General features: G+C 40.7%; 1 protein-coding gene across 1 annotated transcript in view; it reads left to right on the top strand.

Annotated features, from left to right (window-relative positions):
* Positions 1–12,999, top strand: part of ARHGAP28 (Rho GTPase activating protein 28) — a 78,604-nt gene that overhangs the window by 33,051 nt on the left and 32,554 nt on the right. The window contains exon 2 of the mRNA XM_039706273.1: positions 8,421–8,620. Coding sequence (XP_039562207.1) covers positions 8,421–8,620 — 200 coding nt within the window. The remainder of the gene's footprint in view (positions 1–8,420; positions 8,621–12,999) is intronic.

The raw sequence follows: 12,999 nt of genomic DNA, 5'->3' as shown, positions 1-12,999 counted from the left end.
TCCTTCATTGCTTATATCAGGACCTTAAAGTGCTCACATTTGCAATATATGCAGTTTCATGAGATACCTTCCAGTAGACAATATAGTCCAGTTCCTTATGCTATTACCTTAAGTCAACCAAAATGACTGACTTTGTCTTTTGAAGTGTTTCAGAAAGTTGTACATGAGTTTCCTAAGGATAATAATTGTGCTGGTTCAAAGGATAGCTTCTATAGAATGATATAAAAATAAAAATGTATATTCTTTCACATTCTCATCATAAATGCAGGCAATGTTAGAAGCTGTATTGATAGCTGTAGAAAGTTTGATCCCTTATGTTTCAGTGCTTTATTGTGTCTGCTGAGTATTTTAATATTTATTTTTCTTTAAAAACTCTAATTTGTGGTTCTAGAGCCAAAACTCTTCTAATATTGTCAAGTTTACATCTCACATTGATTTTACTTGGTTTGCTTCTCTGCTTGCTGAATGATTTGGGCCCCCTTGGAGCTCTTGAACCTGTGCATTTCCTGCAGTTTTAACTATTCTCTTGTGTTATAAATAATGAATCTGGCTAAATGTGAGTTGCTGGCAGAGGCTAATCAATTTTATTTAAAAAAATATTCTGGATAAGTCTGCACTGATTACTTTCCTCCTCCTTGTAACTCCTTGGTACTTGTAGTTGCACGCAGAAGGATGCACAGTGGCCTGATGAACTCCAGCTGACATGAGACCATGCTGTACCCAGGGAGTGTTTACAGGGCTCTTGGTTACCTTAGAAGTGACACTACCAGAGCAACAGGAAGCAAGAGAGTGTGACAGCTTTTCCACTGCCTTCTGTGAGGTCTTCCTCACTGCTACAGATAGCTCTCTGAGGAGGCACTGAGTGCATGCAGTGAACAGCATCACACTTTGTGCAATACCAGTGTTTAGACAGAATCTAATATATTTGTGCTTCCTGCTCTCCTTTTCCTCCATGTGGCTCTTAACCATCTTTGCTTGCTACTTTAGTTAACACACTGCTTGTCCTGAACTGCAGAACAAAACACTTCTGCCTCATGCTATTTGTTTGCCTTCACTGAGTAATTAATGACAAGGACTAGTAGTAAACGCAGGGCTGCCACACAACCTATTTTCAGGGTCAGTCCAGGTGGAACCTGAAGGGTTTGCCTTGGATTTCAGAGTGCTCATCTAACTAGGATCTCTCTGCGTGAGTGCCAGATGGAATTTATGGAGGTGGAAGTGGATAAATTGTACAGTGCATGTGCAGTGAGCCTGGTGTTCCCGGAGCCTTTCATCAACTCTAACTGATAAAGTGTGACATCCAGTGGGTTCAGTGCTCAAGACACAAGTCATTTGTACTGTAAAGGCAAAATAGAGCAAATATTTAATGGAAGTACAGGATTTTCTAAGCCCACAATACATGGCCCACATGCCTGCATTTCCTTCTGGGAAACTTTGGCCTACCCTGGATACATGGATTTGTTTTTCATAGAAAATAAATAGGCGAGCATCATCACAACAAATGAGTTTGTCACTTCTAACAATAAATATGTGTTGGAAATGTTTAAGATTTTTGAACCAGCTGCTCATGTCCAGCTTTTGCCTACTGTAGGTCATGTCCAGATGTTTCTTATCTTGCCCATACCCACTGAAAATGACATGCAACATATTCTGCCATGATCTGTTCATATTCTTAAGTCATCAACATTGAAAACTGGCTTATATTGCTTCCTCTTAATGTATATGAAAAGAATTCTTTCCAATTAACTTGAAAAAAAAATGGTTAACAGAACATACTCTTGTTAATCATTTGGGAACCCCTTCAGCCCTTTAGCAATAGCTTTGTTAGGAGAAAGAAGATTAAATAGAGTCCCTTTCAGATTTTGACAGACACATTGCAGCCATGTAGTGCACTGTCTCTGTTGTATCTGGCCAGTGCTGAAGTGATGTGATTGCCAGAGTGGAGGAGAGGTCTGGGTTATGTCCCCAAAGGTCACTGTTGCCAGCAGGCAATACCTAGAGAGTATAGTCCCTGAACTCCCCAAGCTCAAAGGGTTTGATTGTGAGAGCACTCACACTGGAACCCTCAAACAGAGAGAGATTCTTCTGCAATCTCCATGCTTGGCTGAAGAGGGGCCACAATGTGGCCTTTGTTACGGCAGGGAACTTCCCTGCCACTCACAAGGACGTTGCGTAAGAGACAGCTGAAGAACCCAAGGTGAAACACGTTTTTAAATGTTGGCAGGTAACATTGGCATGCAAATTCTGCAACTCAGTCTCCTGCCTTCTGTTACTACCTTGATGAATTGCAGACAAAATATAATTAAATAAACACAACTTTTAATTCCTGTAAATATGACAGGTTTTTTAAGTCTTTAAAACTTAATATTCAGTAGACAACCCCTTTTGGTCCTAAAAACCATAGAAGCATAGAACAGCATGAGTTGGAAGGGACCATAAGGATCATCAAAGTCCAACCTCTAGCCCTGTGCATGATAGCCCCAAGAGTCACACCATGTGCCTGAGGACATTGTCCAAACTCTTCTTGAACTCTGTCGGGCTGGTGCTATGACCACTTCCCTGCGGAGCCTGTTCCAGTGCCCAACCAGCCTATGGTTGAAAAAATCTTTACCTGATATCCAGCTCATTCCTCACTTGACACAGCTTCATGCCATTCCCTCATGTCCCATTGCTGGTCACCAGAGAGAAGAGATCAGTGCATGCCCCAGCTCTTCCCCTCATGAGGAAACTGTGGACTGCTGTGAAGTCTCCCTTCAGTCTCCTCTTTTCCAGGTTAAAAAACCAAGTGATCTCAGTCACTTCTCATACAGCTTTCCCTGTAGCCCTTTCACCATTTTTGTAGACTTCCTTTGTATGATCTCTAATAGCTTTATATCATACTGTGGCTCCCAGAACTGCCCCCAGCACTCGAGGTGAGGCTGCCCAGCTCAGAGCAGAGCAGAGCAATCCCCTCCCTTGCCTGGCTGGTGATGTTGTGCACCCAGGACCCCCGGATGCCAGGACACTGCTGACTCATGTTCAACTTGCCATTAACAGGACCCCCAGGACCCTTTTTTGTGGTGCTGCTCTCCACTATTTTGTTCTAATCTGTGCATATATCCAGGGTTGACCCACCCCGAGTGCAGAATCTGGAGTAAAATTCAAGTTGACAGAAACATATTTTGAAGAATCTTTTGTAGAATACAAAGACAGGCAAAATAGAGAAGTCCTGTGTTTTGAAATCTAACCAATATAGTAAGGTGATAGCTTATTTTCAAACCCATCTTTGTTAACAAAGAGCGATGAGATTCACATGTTTCTGGAGTTCTGCTGGGCCACAGGATGAGAAAATTAATAATAAAATAAAACCTTCCTTTGCCTTTTACTCACATACTCTTTTACAGAGCAGTGCAGTGTGTTAGCAAGAGTGATCATGATTTAAATATTTGCTATACCAGATGCTAGAGAGAGAACAAGGAATCTTTAGCATCCACTGTCTACAATTTGCCTAACATCTGCAAGATAATCAGAAACAGAAGCGTGTAGATGGAGTTGGGGGGATATTGCTTGATACATACCCTTCTCTGTGATCAGAAGCCATGAAGCATGGGGAGAAGGAAATAAGCAGACCACAAACAGTGCAGGAGCAAGGTCACCAGGAAGGAACCAGAAGATGAGAGATTTGGGTCAAGAGTGAACTGTGCACAAAAATACTATTTCCCATTGCTGGTCTCTTCCTTTGCCTGGAATTTGTATACATTTTATTTAGAAGGAAAAGATGTATTGGTGCATGACTGCTAAAAATTCAGAACAGTTCTTTATAACAAGGAATAATTTTTTTTCCCTGTCAATGCAAGCTACTATCCCCTTTTTACATATGGGAAAAGCTGAACAGGTGGTTATACTGATAGAATTATTGCAGTGTGAAAAGGTGGATCCTACAATGACCAGGACAATTTGATTCCTTTACCTTTCCCATTTTTATAAATGTGACTAATTTTGATGAAGCAGGTTCAGGACCTGCTGAATGAAATGAAGGATAACAGCCCACAAGAATAAGATGTCCTCTCCCTCTGTGTAAACAACAATCAAGTGCTGGTTTTAACTACAAGATGGCTTTATTGCTCCCATTTGTTTTATGGATTCTTCACCATCCATTACTTAATTAAACTCAAAATACAAGCCTGGCTTTATCATTACTGAGCCTGTGAGCAATCATTAAGTGTCACTGAGCCAGCTCTTTGTGTGGTTTTACAAACCTTTATTTTGAGGATAGGATAAGAATGGCTTATTGGATCTGGCTTGGCTATCCTGAAATCAATAGGTTGTATCAGATCCTGAGCAGCACACTAGTGCAGGACATATGCAAGATAAAATGTAGGGTCAGGAGGCCTGTTTAGCTGATGCATTTCATCAGTGTTATAAATATACACCAGGCCAAAACCAGAGTCAAACACAGTTGAATTAGCTTTCTGCTGCCCCATGGAAATACCCTCCTTCCCTGCAATGGTTTTTCCACAGAAAACTTTCTAAATTATATCATATTTCTCCTTTGCCACTCTTTAACTCTTTTTTCTGTGAATATCCAGTAATAGACGAGTTCTTTGATAACATTAGCTCTTACATACTTTTCTCTTCTTTTTCTTTCCTTTCTCAGGGTTTTATATGGCTTTTCTTTTTTATTTTATTCCATCTTGAAAAACATTTCAGCTCATTCAATGGAGTTGCTATAATATTTGCTCAGTGCTTTTAGGTTCATACTCCTCTCCCAACTTTTTCCATCGAGGAAGCCAGGATCTGAGATCCCTTCTGTGTTTAATTTAATCAGCATTTCAGATTAGCTCACTACTACCCATGTGTGTGAGGGAACAAAAGAAACTTAGCATGAACTTTGTGATCGCTGCTTGCTTAACAGGACTGGTTTGCAACTTTTCTGTAGGAGCAGCAGAATCAGCTCAGTGAAAACTTTTTATTGTTCTAAACTTCTCTTGAGACACTGAGAAAAAAAGACCAAAACAAAGGGCAGCGTGAGGGTGAAAAAGGTGTCAGGAACAGAGGTGGCTGGCTGCAAGAGTTCCCAGGTAACAGGCAATCTGGGCTTCTTTAGCTATTTGCTGAGTCAGTGCTCTTACAGTGTCCTTCAAGAATTAATTAAAAGCAGTGAAGAATATGCTTTGCTTCCTCAGTAGGATTTTTTTTCCTGAAACTGTTTTGAGCAGCTTTGGCCGGAGGAAATGGAAGACAACTGCCATTATCACATAAAGGCAAGACCACTTCCTCCAGCACAAAAGTCACAGGTATATGGGTCAAAACAGCAGCTGGAAGTCTTTCAAACACATGAGCTTTAATTAGGCAGACTCAGAATAATTGGAGAAGGTTTGTACCAGACCACCTGGAAGCAAGCTTCAGATGTTTACCAGTAAGGATAAAGCACCTCTGCCTAACCTTTCTTGTTAGCGGAATTTTACACAGCTTGATTTAATCTGGGTTGAGATAACAAGCCTCAAATATGAAGTTCTCAGGAACTTTGTTCAGCTGATTTTCCAAATAAGCTCCATCCTAGTAATATTGTTGTAAATGCACATTAATTACCCAGGAACCTTAGACGTATTTGGCAATGCTGGTTGCCGCAGCAGTTGTTGCTGTTTTACATGGTCTATTTAAGCAGTTAGCTTTCTGGTATGGTAATATTACAAAATAAGCACACTCACTGTGGGGAGAAAAGCAGCAACCCACTAAGCCTTTTTCTTCCTAATATGGTGAAATAAAAAAGCCTTGGTCTGAGCCAGCTGAAGTGCTGATGGAGTCGAAGCCCAAGGATCAGTGTGATGTGGCGCCTGAAGAGCACAAAGGTCGTGGTCAAGATTCACACTGCGAGGGCAGGAAATGTTTAAATTCCCTGATCATGACTAAATGATGAGAGCCAGTGGTGCTATCAGGGATGCCCTCTTCTCATCCCAGCTCATGTTTGATTCCAGAATGGTGAGAGCATTCCTTCCTGCAGTTGCTGGCTCAGGAGCTCTGGGCTGTGCTATATAGCATGTGTAGGGACCTACTTTCCACAGATGTTTATATTAAGCAGGGACACGAATTTCTCAGTGAGAAGCAGTGTCGGGGTTTCAGGCGCCAAGCTGAAGAGGAGGCTGCTGAGGGACAAGCTGTGGCAGGAGGACAGACAGCCCTTGGTGTCTCCTCTGCTTGCACAGTGTCCAGTGAACGGAGATTCCAAACACCACCAGAGTACCAGGCAGTTTTGCCTTTTTCCTTGTTTGTGTTCACTATCACCTTTTAAACAAAAGAGCTCAGGTTTTCACGACAACAAGCAATGTGTTGGTGGGTGCTGTTTGCCCCATCCCACCTAGCTCCTATCTGAAGAGATGGGGTTTTCTGGCTGCTTCTCAGGAGTTCTGCTTCTGCTGGTTAAAACCTCTGCTCAGGGATGCTTGGTACATTATTAACTCATCATATTTAAGTCCAGTGATCCATGCATTTTTCTTACTTGCTGATGTGAGGATGAGACATAGATGAATCCACAAAAGAAAGGGAAATCCATATAAAAACCCCAGAGGCTGACATGTCCAGATGCATAATTACAGTGATTACAATTTATCAGGTACCCCAGCCATGTGAGGCTTTGGGAACAAAAGCTGACTGAAACTCACATCTCCCCAGAGGGAGAGCTACAGCGAAAGCATTTTAACCACACTTGTGTCACAAATTCCTCTCGCATTTGGCAACTGTGGCTTGTTCTAATTAAAACAATAACAGTTTCGGCACTGTGTTTTAAAGCAAACAAACTGTTTATGAGGGGGGAAATGGGGAGAAACACTGAAGACAGCACTTCTCTTCCCAGAGAACATGTCTCCACTACCACACAGCATGTTCACCCATGCTGCAATGTTGTCACCCATCAGGAAGCTTTGCTTCCCAGCTTTGCTTCCAAGAGCACAGGGGCTGATTTGGCAGGTGAATCATCCATATTACACCTATGAGTTTTCAAAAAGAGGCAAAGGTCTGAGCTTTTCTTTTTAAAGCTTGATCATGTCCAAAGCTGGATTTGTTGTGCTCCGTTGTTTCCACCACAGCTCCCCAGGCTGGGGTCAGATCTAGCCCAGAAGGACCTGCCCAGATAAAGTGAGGAGGCCCTGCAAGCCCCAGGGAAGCATCCAGCCCTTTGCTGGCAGGGAAGGCTGAAGCAGAGGCAGCAGCACAATGAGGGAAAAGCATGCTCAGTCAGCTTTATGAAATAATACATTGTTTATACATCCATTAGGAAAACTTTGATAAGGAGGGAAACACTGAAAAGGAAACATCTTTTTTTTCTAGTGGAGTAAAAGTGATGCCAGTGGTTTTAAACAAAGGCGTTTTGGCAGGATCATGCCATACAGAAAAGGAAGAGAAAGGGAAACTGCATTTGAATTAATTCAGATAAGTGAAGGTCAGAAGACCTTATGTCAGAATTTTCCATTAATTCCTATGGTCTAGCTCTCTGCCAAAATTGCGTTACCTCCTAACTCCTTTGTACAAATATTGTTGTGGTTATTACTACTGATTACTGTATCTACTGCAATTACACATACAAAAGCTGTTTACAGTATTGTAGCCATAATAATGCAAAAGAACAAAGATAATTTTCATGGTGGGTATTATATGAGATTTTGAATGAATTTGTGTAACTCTCTTCAGCTGCAAGTACTTACAGTGGAGAAAAGACAAGAACAAAAGAGCAAGGAGCAAGCTTTGTTTTAATTCAATCCCTGTATTGAATCTTAACTTGAAACTTGATTTTTGGTGAATCATAACTTTTTTGAACCTGTGATCAAAACTTCTGTTTGATCTAGAATATACTACTTTAATTCAAAGTTAAATTTTGTTTAAAATTATTTTAACTTAAGAAAAAAACCTCAGATCTTTTTTAAAGGGTTTTCAAATAAAAAGTAATTATTTTTCCAAATTAATAAAATCTTTCACCTTTTTTTCTTTTTTGGAGTGAAGATGAGTTTATAAAATATTTCAGTGTTCCCAATTCTCATTATTTTTCCCCAGAGAAGTTTTCGCTGAGGGATTTCAGCCAGAAAGCAAAACATGAAGGGATAGAAAGAGAAACTGAGGCAAAAAGAAGTGAAAATAGTTTCCCAGTGTCTCTTTAGATGGATACTAGTGTTAGAAATAGAAATTATGTTTCCTGAGTTCCCTCTAGATTGGGAAATACTGAAGGACGTTAAAGAGATAAATTATCAGGTACAACATACATGTCCAGCCATTATTGTTGTGACCAATGGAGATCCTGACAATTACCAGAACTGTGTACTTGGCCTCTGAAATCTTGTCCCTGCTTCCTGGTACAGTCACAGGTCAAGCACTGGTTGCCTGCTCCATTTGCATGGCACAAGTTAGCATGATGGAAAGATGATTTTGTTTGTATGGCTTTCTCTTTTCAGAAAGTCTTTCTCTCGTTGTCGAAGAATTAACAGAATGCTTTCCAATGAGTCAGTACCTCCCGCCTTCAGTCGCTCCAATTCTCAGGCCTCCATGGACAGCACTTCCATGGAGGACTTCTGGTGTGAAGTAGAGAGCATCAAGGAGAGCAGAGAAGATGGATCTGAAGAAGCAATGCTCTTGGAGTTCAAGCCTGCTGATGGTGAGCACATGAACGCCACTTATTCCTCATACCCTGGCTTTGCTTCCTCTCTAAAGAGTCGTGGCCTGATCTCCTTCCTCGTGTCACTCATTCTGAGCAGAAGTACTAGTCTGGGTCTATGATCATTGTGGCTCCTCTTCTGAGCATCACAGTTAACCACTGGCAAGAAACAATAATTGGTTTATGCACTGGAGCCAGTAATTAACTTCTAAAGTAAGTTTTGTTGCATTGATTTTATTTGTGCTTCGGGAGGACAGATACAGTGTAATTCAGAAAAGAAAGGCACTCAATGAAAACTAAATCTCCAGCATAAAATAGATTAAACCAAAACATTTAATTTAGCAAAGTGTTAATTTAGTATGCTATAATTTTAAACTTTCTGGCTTTTGGTAGGATATCATTAAGAAATTATTAAAGTCTTAAAGCAGTTTTTGGTTAGATGTAGTATTCTACTATCAGGAATTTGATATCTGCCTGTTTCTCTGAGGTTGCCCAATTAAGATAACATTAAAGGAGAGTTTAGAGAGATAAGTTTGAATGTAAGGATGCCTACATTGTTAAGGCTCCCCACTTGACCAAATTCATTCATTGCTTATACAAGGTATCCTGAAGGTATTACTGCCCTGTTCTGTTGCCCTAATGTTTTCCCCTCTCATTAGGTACTGTATTTGGAAAAACATGCAATATGTGCTAGCTTGTTGCAATGCAGCTTTGTGTTAGATGATTTGATAACATCTAGAACAGTGGTTCTCATTTGTTTTTCAATTAGGACCCCCGTCACAAGTGCATTATATTGTGTAACACAAAATACCAGGTGTTACTATACAATGAAACCAAATTTCTTCTGAGGTCATGACCTCAGAAGTAGCATGCTGATATATCTGCTGCTACCCTTCTGTGGCTCCTGGCCCCTGGTCTGGTAACTGCTGATGTAGGGATAGATTTTGAAATTATGGCATGTTCTTTCCATACAATTATTAACATGAGTGGCGATGTATTTTTCCTACCTTGACGTGCAATGGGATGTCATTAATTCTGCTACCAGGAAGAATGGTAGAAAGTACTACTTTATTAAGCAATCAAATATGCATGCAGTCATGGTAATTACCCAAGCACAGGTATCTAGCTCCAACCATGCACTGTTTCCATGGGAAACAACCTCCTATTCACTAGTTTCCAGCTGGCCTTTCCTGGAAGCAAAGGGAGAAGACCACCAGAAATCTTGATGTGGGGGTTGTGACCAGTCAGCCTAAATCCTACATGCATTCCTCTGTTTCTTATTGGGAAAGCCCCTGTCTGGTCATACTCTTTAGCCTGGAGACTCCATAAGGAGATTGTGAGCCTCTTGGTGCCTCCTCCATGCAACTGTCAGCATGAACTAACAGGTGTCCCTGACTTTTCTGCACAGTGAGGGGAATGACACAAATCTGTGAGCTGCCAAGATGGATAACTTAGTAGGACAAGGCAATACAGGAGCTTATTTTCCAGAAACTTTTCCATCACTTTCATCACTGCTGAACTAAATCTGCTCAACAGGCTGAACTCTGCTGCAGTCCCATGTTACCCTTTGTCTGAGTACACCTCATTACATCACATTGATTTTTTCCCCTCTGCCCTGAATTAAAAATGAGACTGAAAGTCAAAATGTAATACATCTCCACACTTAATTTACCTTCATATTGTTGTCTTAAACACATATATATGTATTGCATACACCCACACACAATCAGGCAGTGCTTGTCCTAGTTATTAACATCAGGAATATATTCAGTCTGGGATTATAAATCTTGGAAATAATAGTGAGTTCTATTAAGGTTCTAATAGGATAATACTCCTTGCCAGTGATCAAAACACTAAAAATCAATGTGGAAACCCTCAGAGCAAAATAAAAGCAAATATTCATCACCCTTTTGAGATGTCTTTGAGAGGAGGAGATGAAGATCCTTAAGAAGGAGGCCAAAGGGTGATAGAAGCCAGGCAGGCATGACTGTCAAAACCTCACTGTGATTTGCCAGACATCATGTGCAAAGGGCAGACAACAGCATATTTATTCTGTTGATGTTAACAGATACAGTCAAAAAAGAACAGAAGATCATGACAAGTGACACAAGGGTTGAAAATGTAGAGAAGGAGAAAGTCATGGTGTATTTAAGGTGCCCACACTGTGCAGAATTGCTTTACAACTTTTGTTACGAGGATTGAATGTTGTGAGTTATTTAAGGTTGTATCTCTGGGCTATTTCATGTTATATCTGACATTCAAAGCAAGACATGCCTCTTTCCTATCAAATTCTGTGGGAAAAAGGTAATTACCCTCTCAATTATCTGTCTTCTGGTGGAGGAGAATCAAACACAGTATTAAGACCATGCTGTATAAGTAGCTAACACTATAAAAGAAATGCTGATTTCTTAAACAACATGGGGAGTGGGAGGTGGGGGGGTTAACCTTAACTTAATACAAATGTGTCATAAAATTTTGAGCATTTTTAATGCAATAATTTATTCTCTTTAATACTTTTACTCCTCTTATTGCTGTTGTTATGTGTTTGTCTATTGTTTGTGTGTGGTTGGAACAGGAAAAGGGAAAAGCCAGGGAAAACGAGTCACAGGGTGACTCGTAAGCAGGCAGAATTTAATGTCTGCCCTGCTGTTTTTCATAGCAAGTTTGATTACAAGCTCAATTCTTGGAAAGAATATGTCAGGACAAAAGCCAAAATTAAGGTAATTTAAAAGCTGAAACATGGGCAGATGTGGCACCAACAACGGTGCACAAGAAGAGACCTTCTTAGAAAGAAGAGTGAAAATGGCAGAAGAACCACTGCTTCACTGGTTCAAAGCTTGCAGAGAAGGAAAAGGAGCAGTCTTCATCCTGTCTGTGGATACAGAAAGGATAAGAGCAGAGACAAGCTATTTCATGGGATGCAGGGCTGGTCACACCCCTGGCTAACACAGAGCAGGGGGTTTAGAAGCAGCTATTTTTGTAGTGCTTTGTAAAGAGGCAGGGCAGTTAACAATGAAGTCAGTGATGGCACATGCATAAGATGCTTTTGCTTGTCCCTACAGCTCAGTCCTGTAATTTTCTCTTTTGTGTATGTAACTGCCAAAGTGCAGCAAACTGGTGTCCATCAATCAGCCTGCATTCTGATGTCAAGAAGAGGCAATAAAGGGAGAGTGGAAATACCAACCTGCCATTAAGACTGGACAAGAACAATAAGTGCATTGACAAGTTGTTTTATAGGACACGCTGCAAATTAATCCATTTCCTTTTTGACATGTTTATTTGTAGTACCTCTTCTTCAGTCAGGGCTGAAATGAAATTACTGTCTTGTGTCAAGCTGCTTACTGCTGAGCTAGGATTGCTCACAAAACTGAAATGAAGGATCTCAAAATCTCCTGCATGAAAAGAGACTTTAAAAGACTATGACTGTTTATTTCAAAAAGAACACAAAAAGCAATGACAGCAAAATTTAAAATTACTAAATGATTCAGAGAAGGTAGATTGGGACCTTTTCACAGCCAGATAATGACAAAGCAAATTCTTTTCAGGTAACAGATAGCAAGCTGAAAACCTATATTGTCTTCACATGGACAGGTTTTGGTAGTGAGGGGACTGCAGGTGTGGCTCTGTGAAAAGATGCCAGAAGCATCTGCCATGTCCAACAGAGCCAGGATAGAACACAGTTCTTCCCACAATGCATACGCTCACTATGGAACCAATTGAAGTATTGGTTTTTCGCAACTGCAGTATTGAACCAGTTGGGAAGCAAGTAGTGAACAGATTAAACAAGGTATTATAATCGAGATCCCAAAAAACACTGGGTTGCACAGTGCTAGTGAGTCTTTAATAGTTAGAAGTTAGGGTGATGCCCAGCATGTCAGGATGGCTGTTTCTGCATCTTCCTCCCTTACATGACCTCTTAGACACCTACCCCTTCCTGAGCCTTGTTCTTTAGTGAGCAGCTCTGGTTCTTAATCATCTTGTTCAAAACAAGCAATTGGACGAGGTGGGCATCACCCTTCTCTCAGTGTGGCTTCTTCACTAGCAACCAGCCAAATCTCTGGAATCTGGAACTGCATCAGTAGTGTGCAAATACATTATGCTGTTCTATAAACACCTCCAGTATTTCTGTTTATTTGAATTGGAATGCCGATTTTATTTCCATCAGACAAGTGGGTTTCTCCAGTACACCATGCTACAAATGGTGAGTGTGACATAAATGGGAACTGAAGGGATTTGTGCTTTTGAATTAGGGGTTAATTTTTAGGGACCTGGCTTTGTCAGGCTGATTACTCTGCTGCCTTCTTCACATGCATATTCTGATGAAATGTTTCTTCTGTTCTCCTCATAAGCCTCTCTTCTGAAAAACCAAAAGTTTTTCG

Source organism: Passer montanus, unplaced genomic scaffold (genome assembly GCF_014805655.1).
Source record: "Passer montanus isolate IOZ18808 unplaced genomic scaffold, ASM1480565v1 scaffold19, whole genome shotgun sequence".
NCBI classification, from domain to species: Eukaryota; Metazoa; Chordata; class Aves; order Passeriformes; family Passeridae; genus Passer; species Passer montanus.
This window is presented reverse-complemented; position numbering and strand designations above follow the sequence as displayed.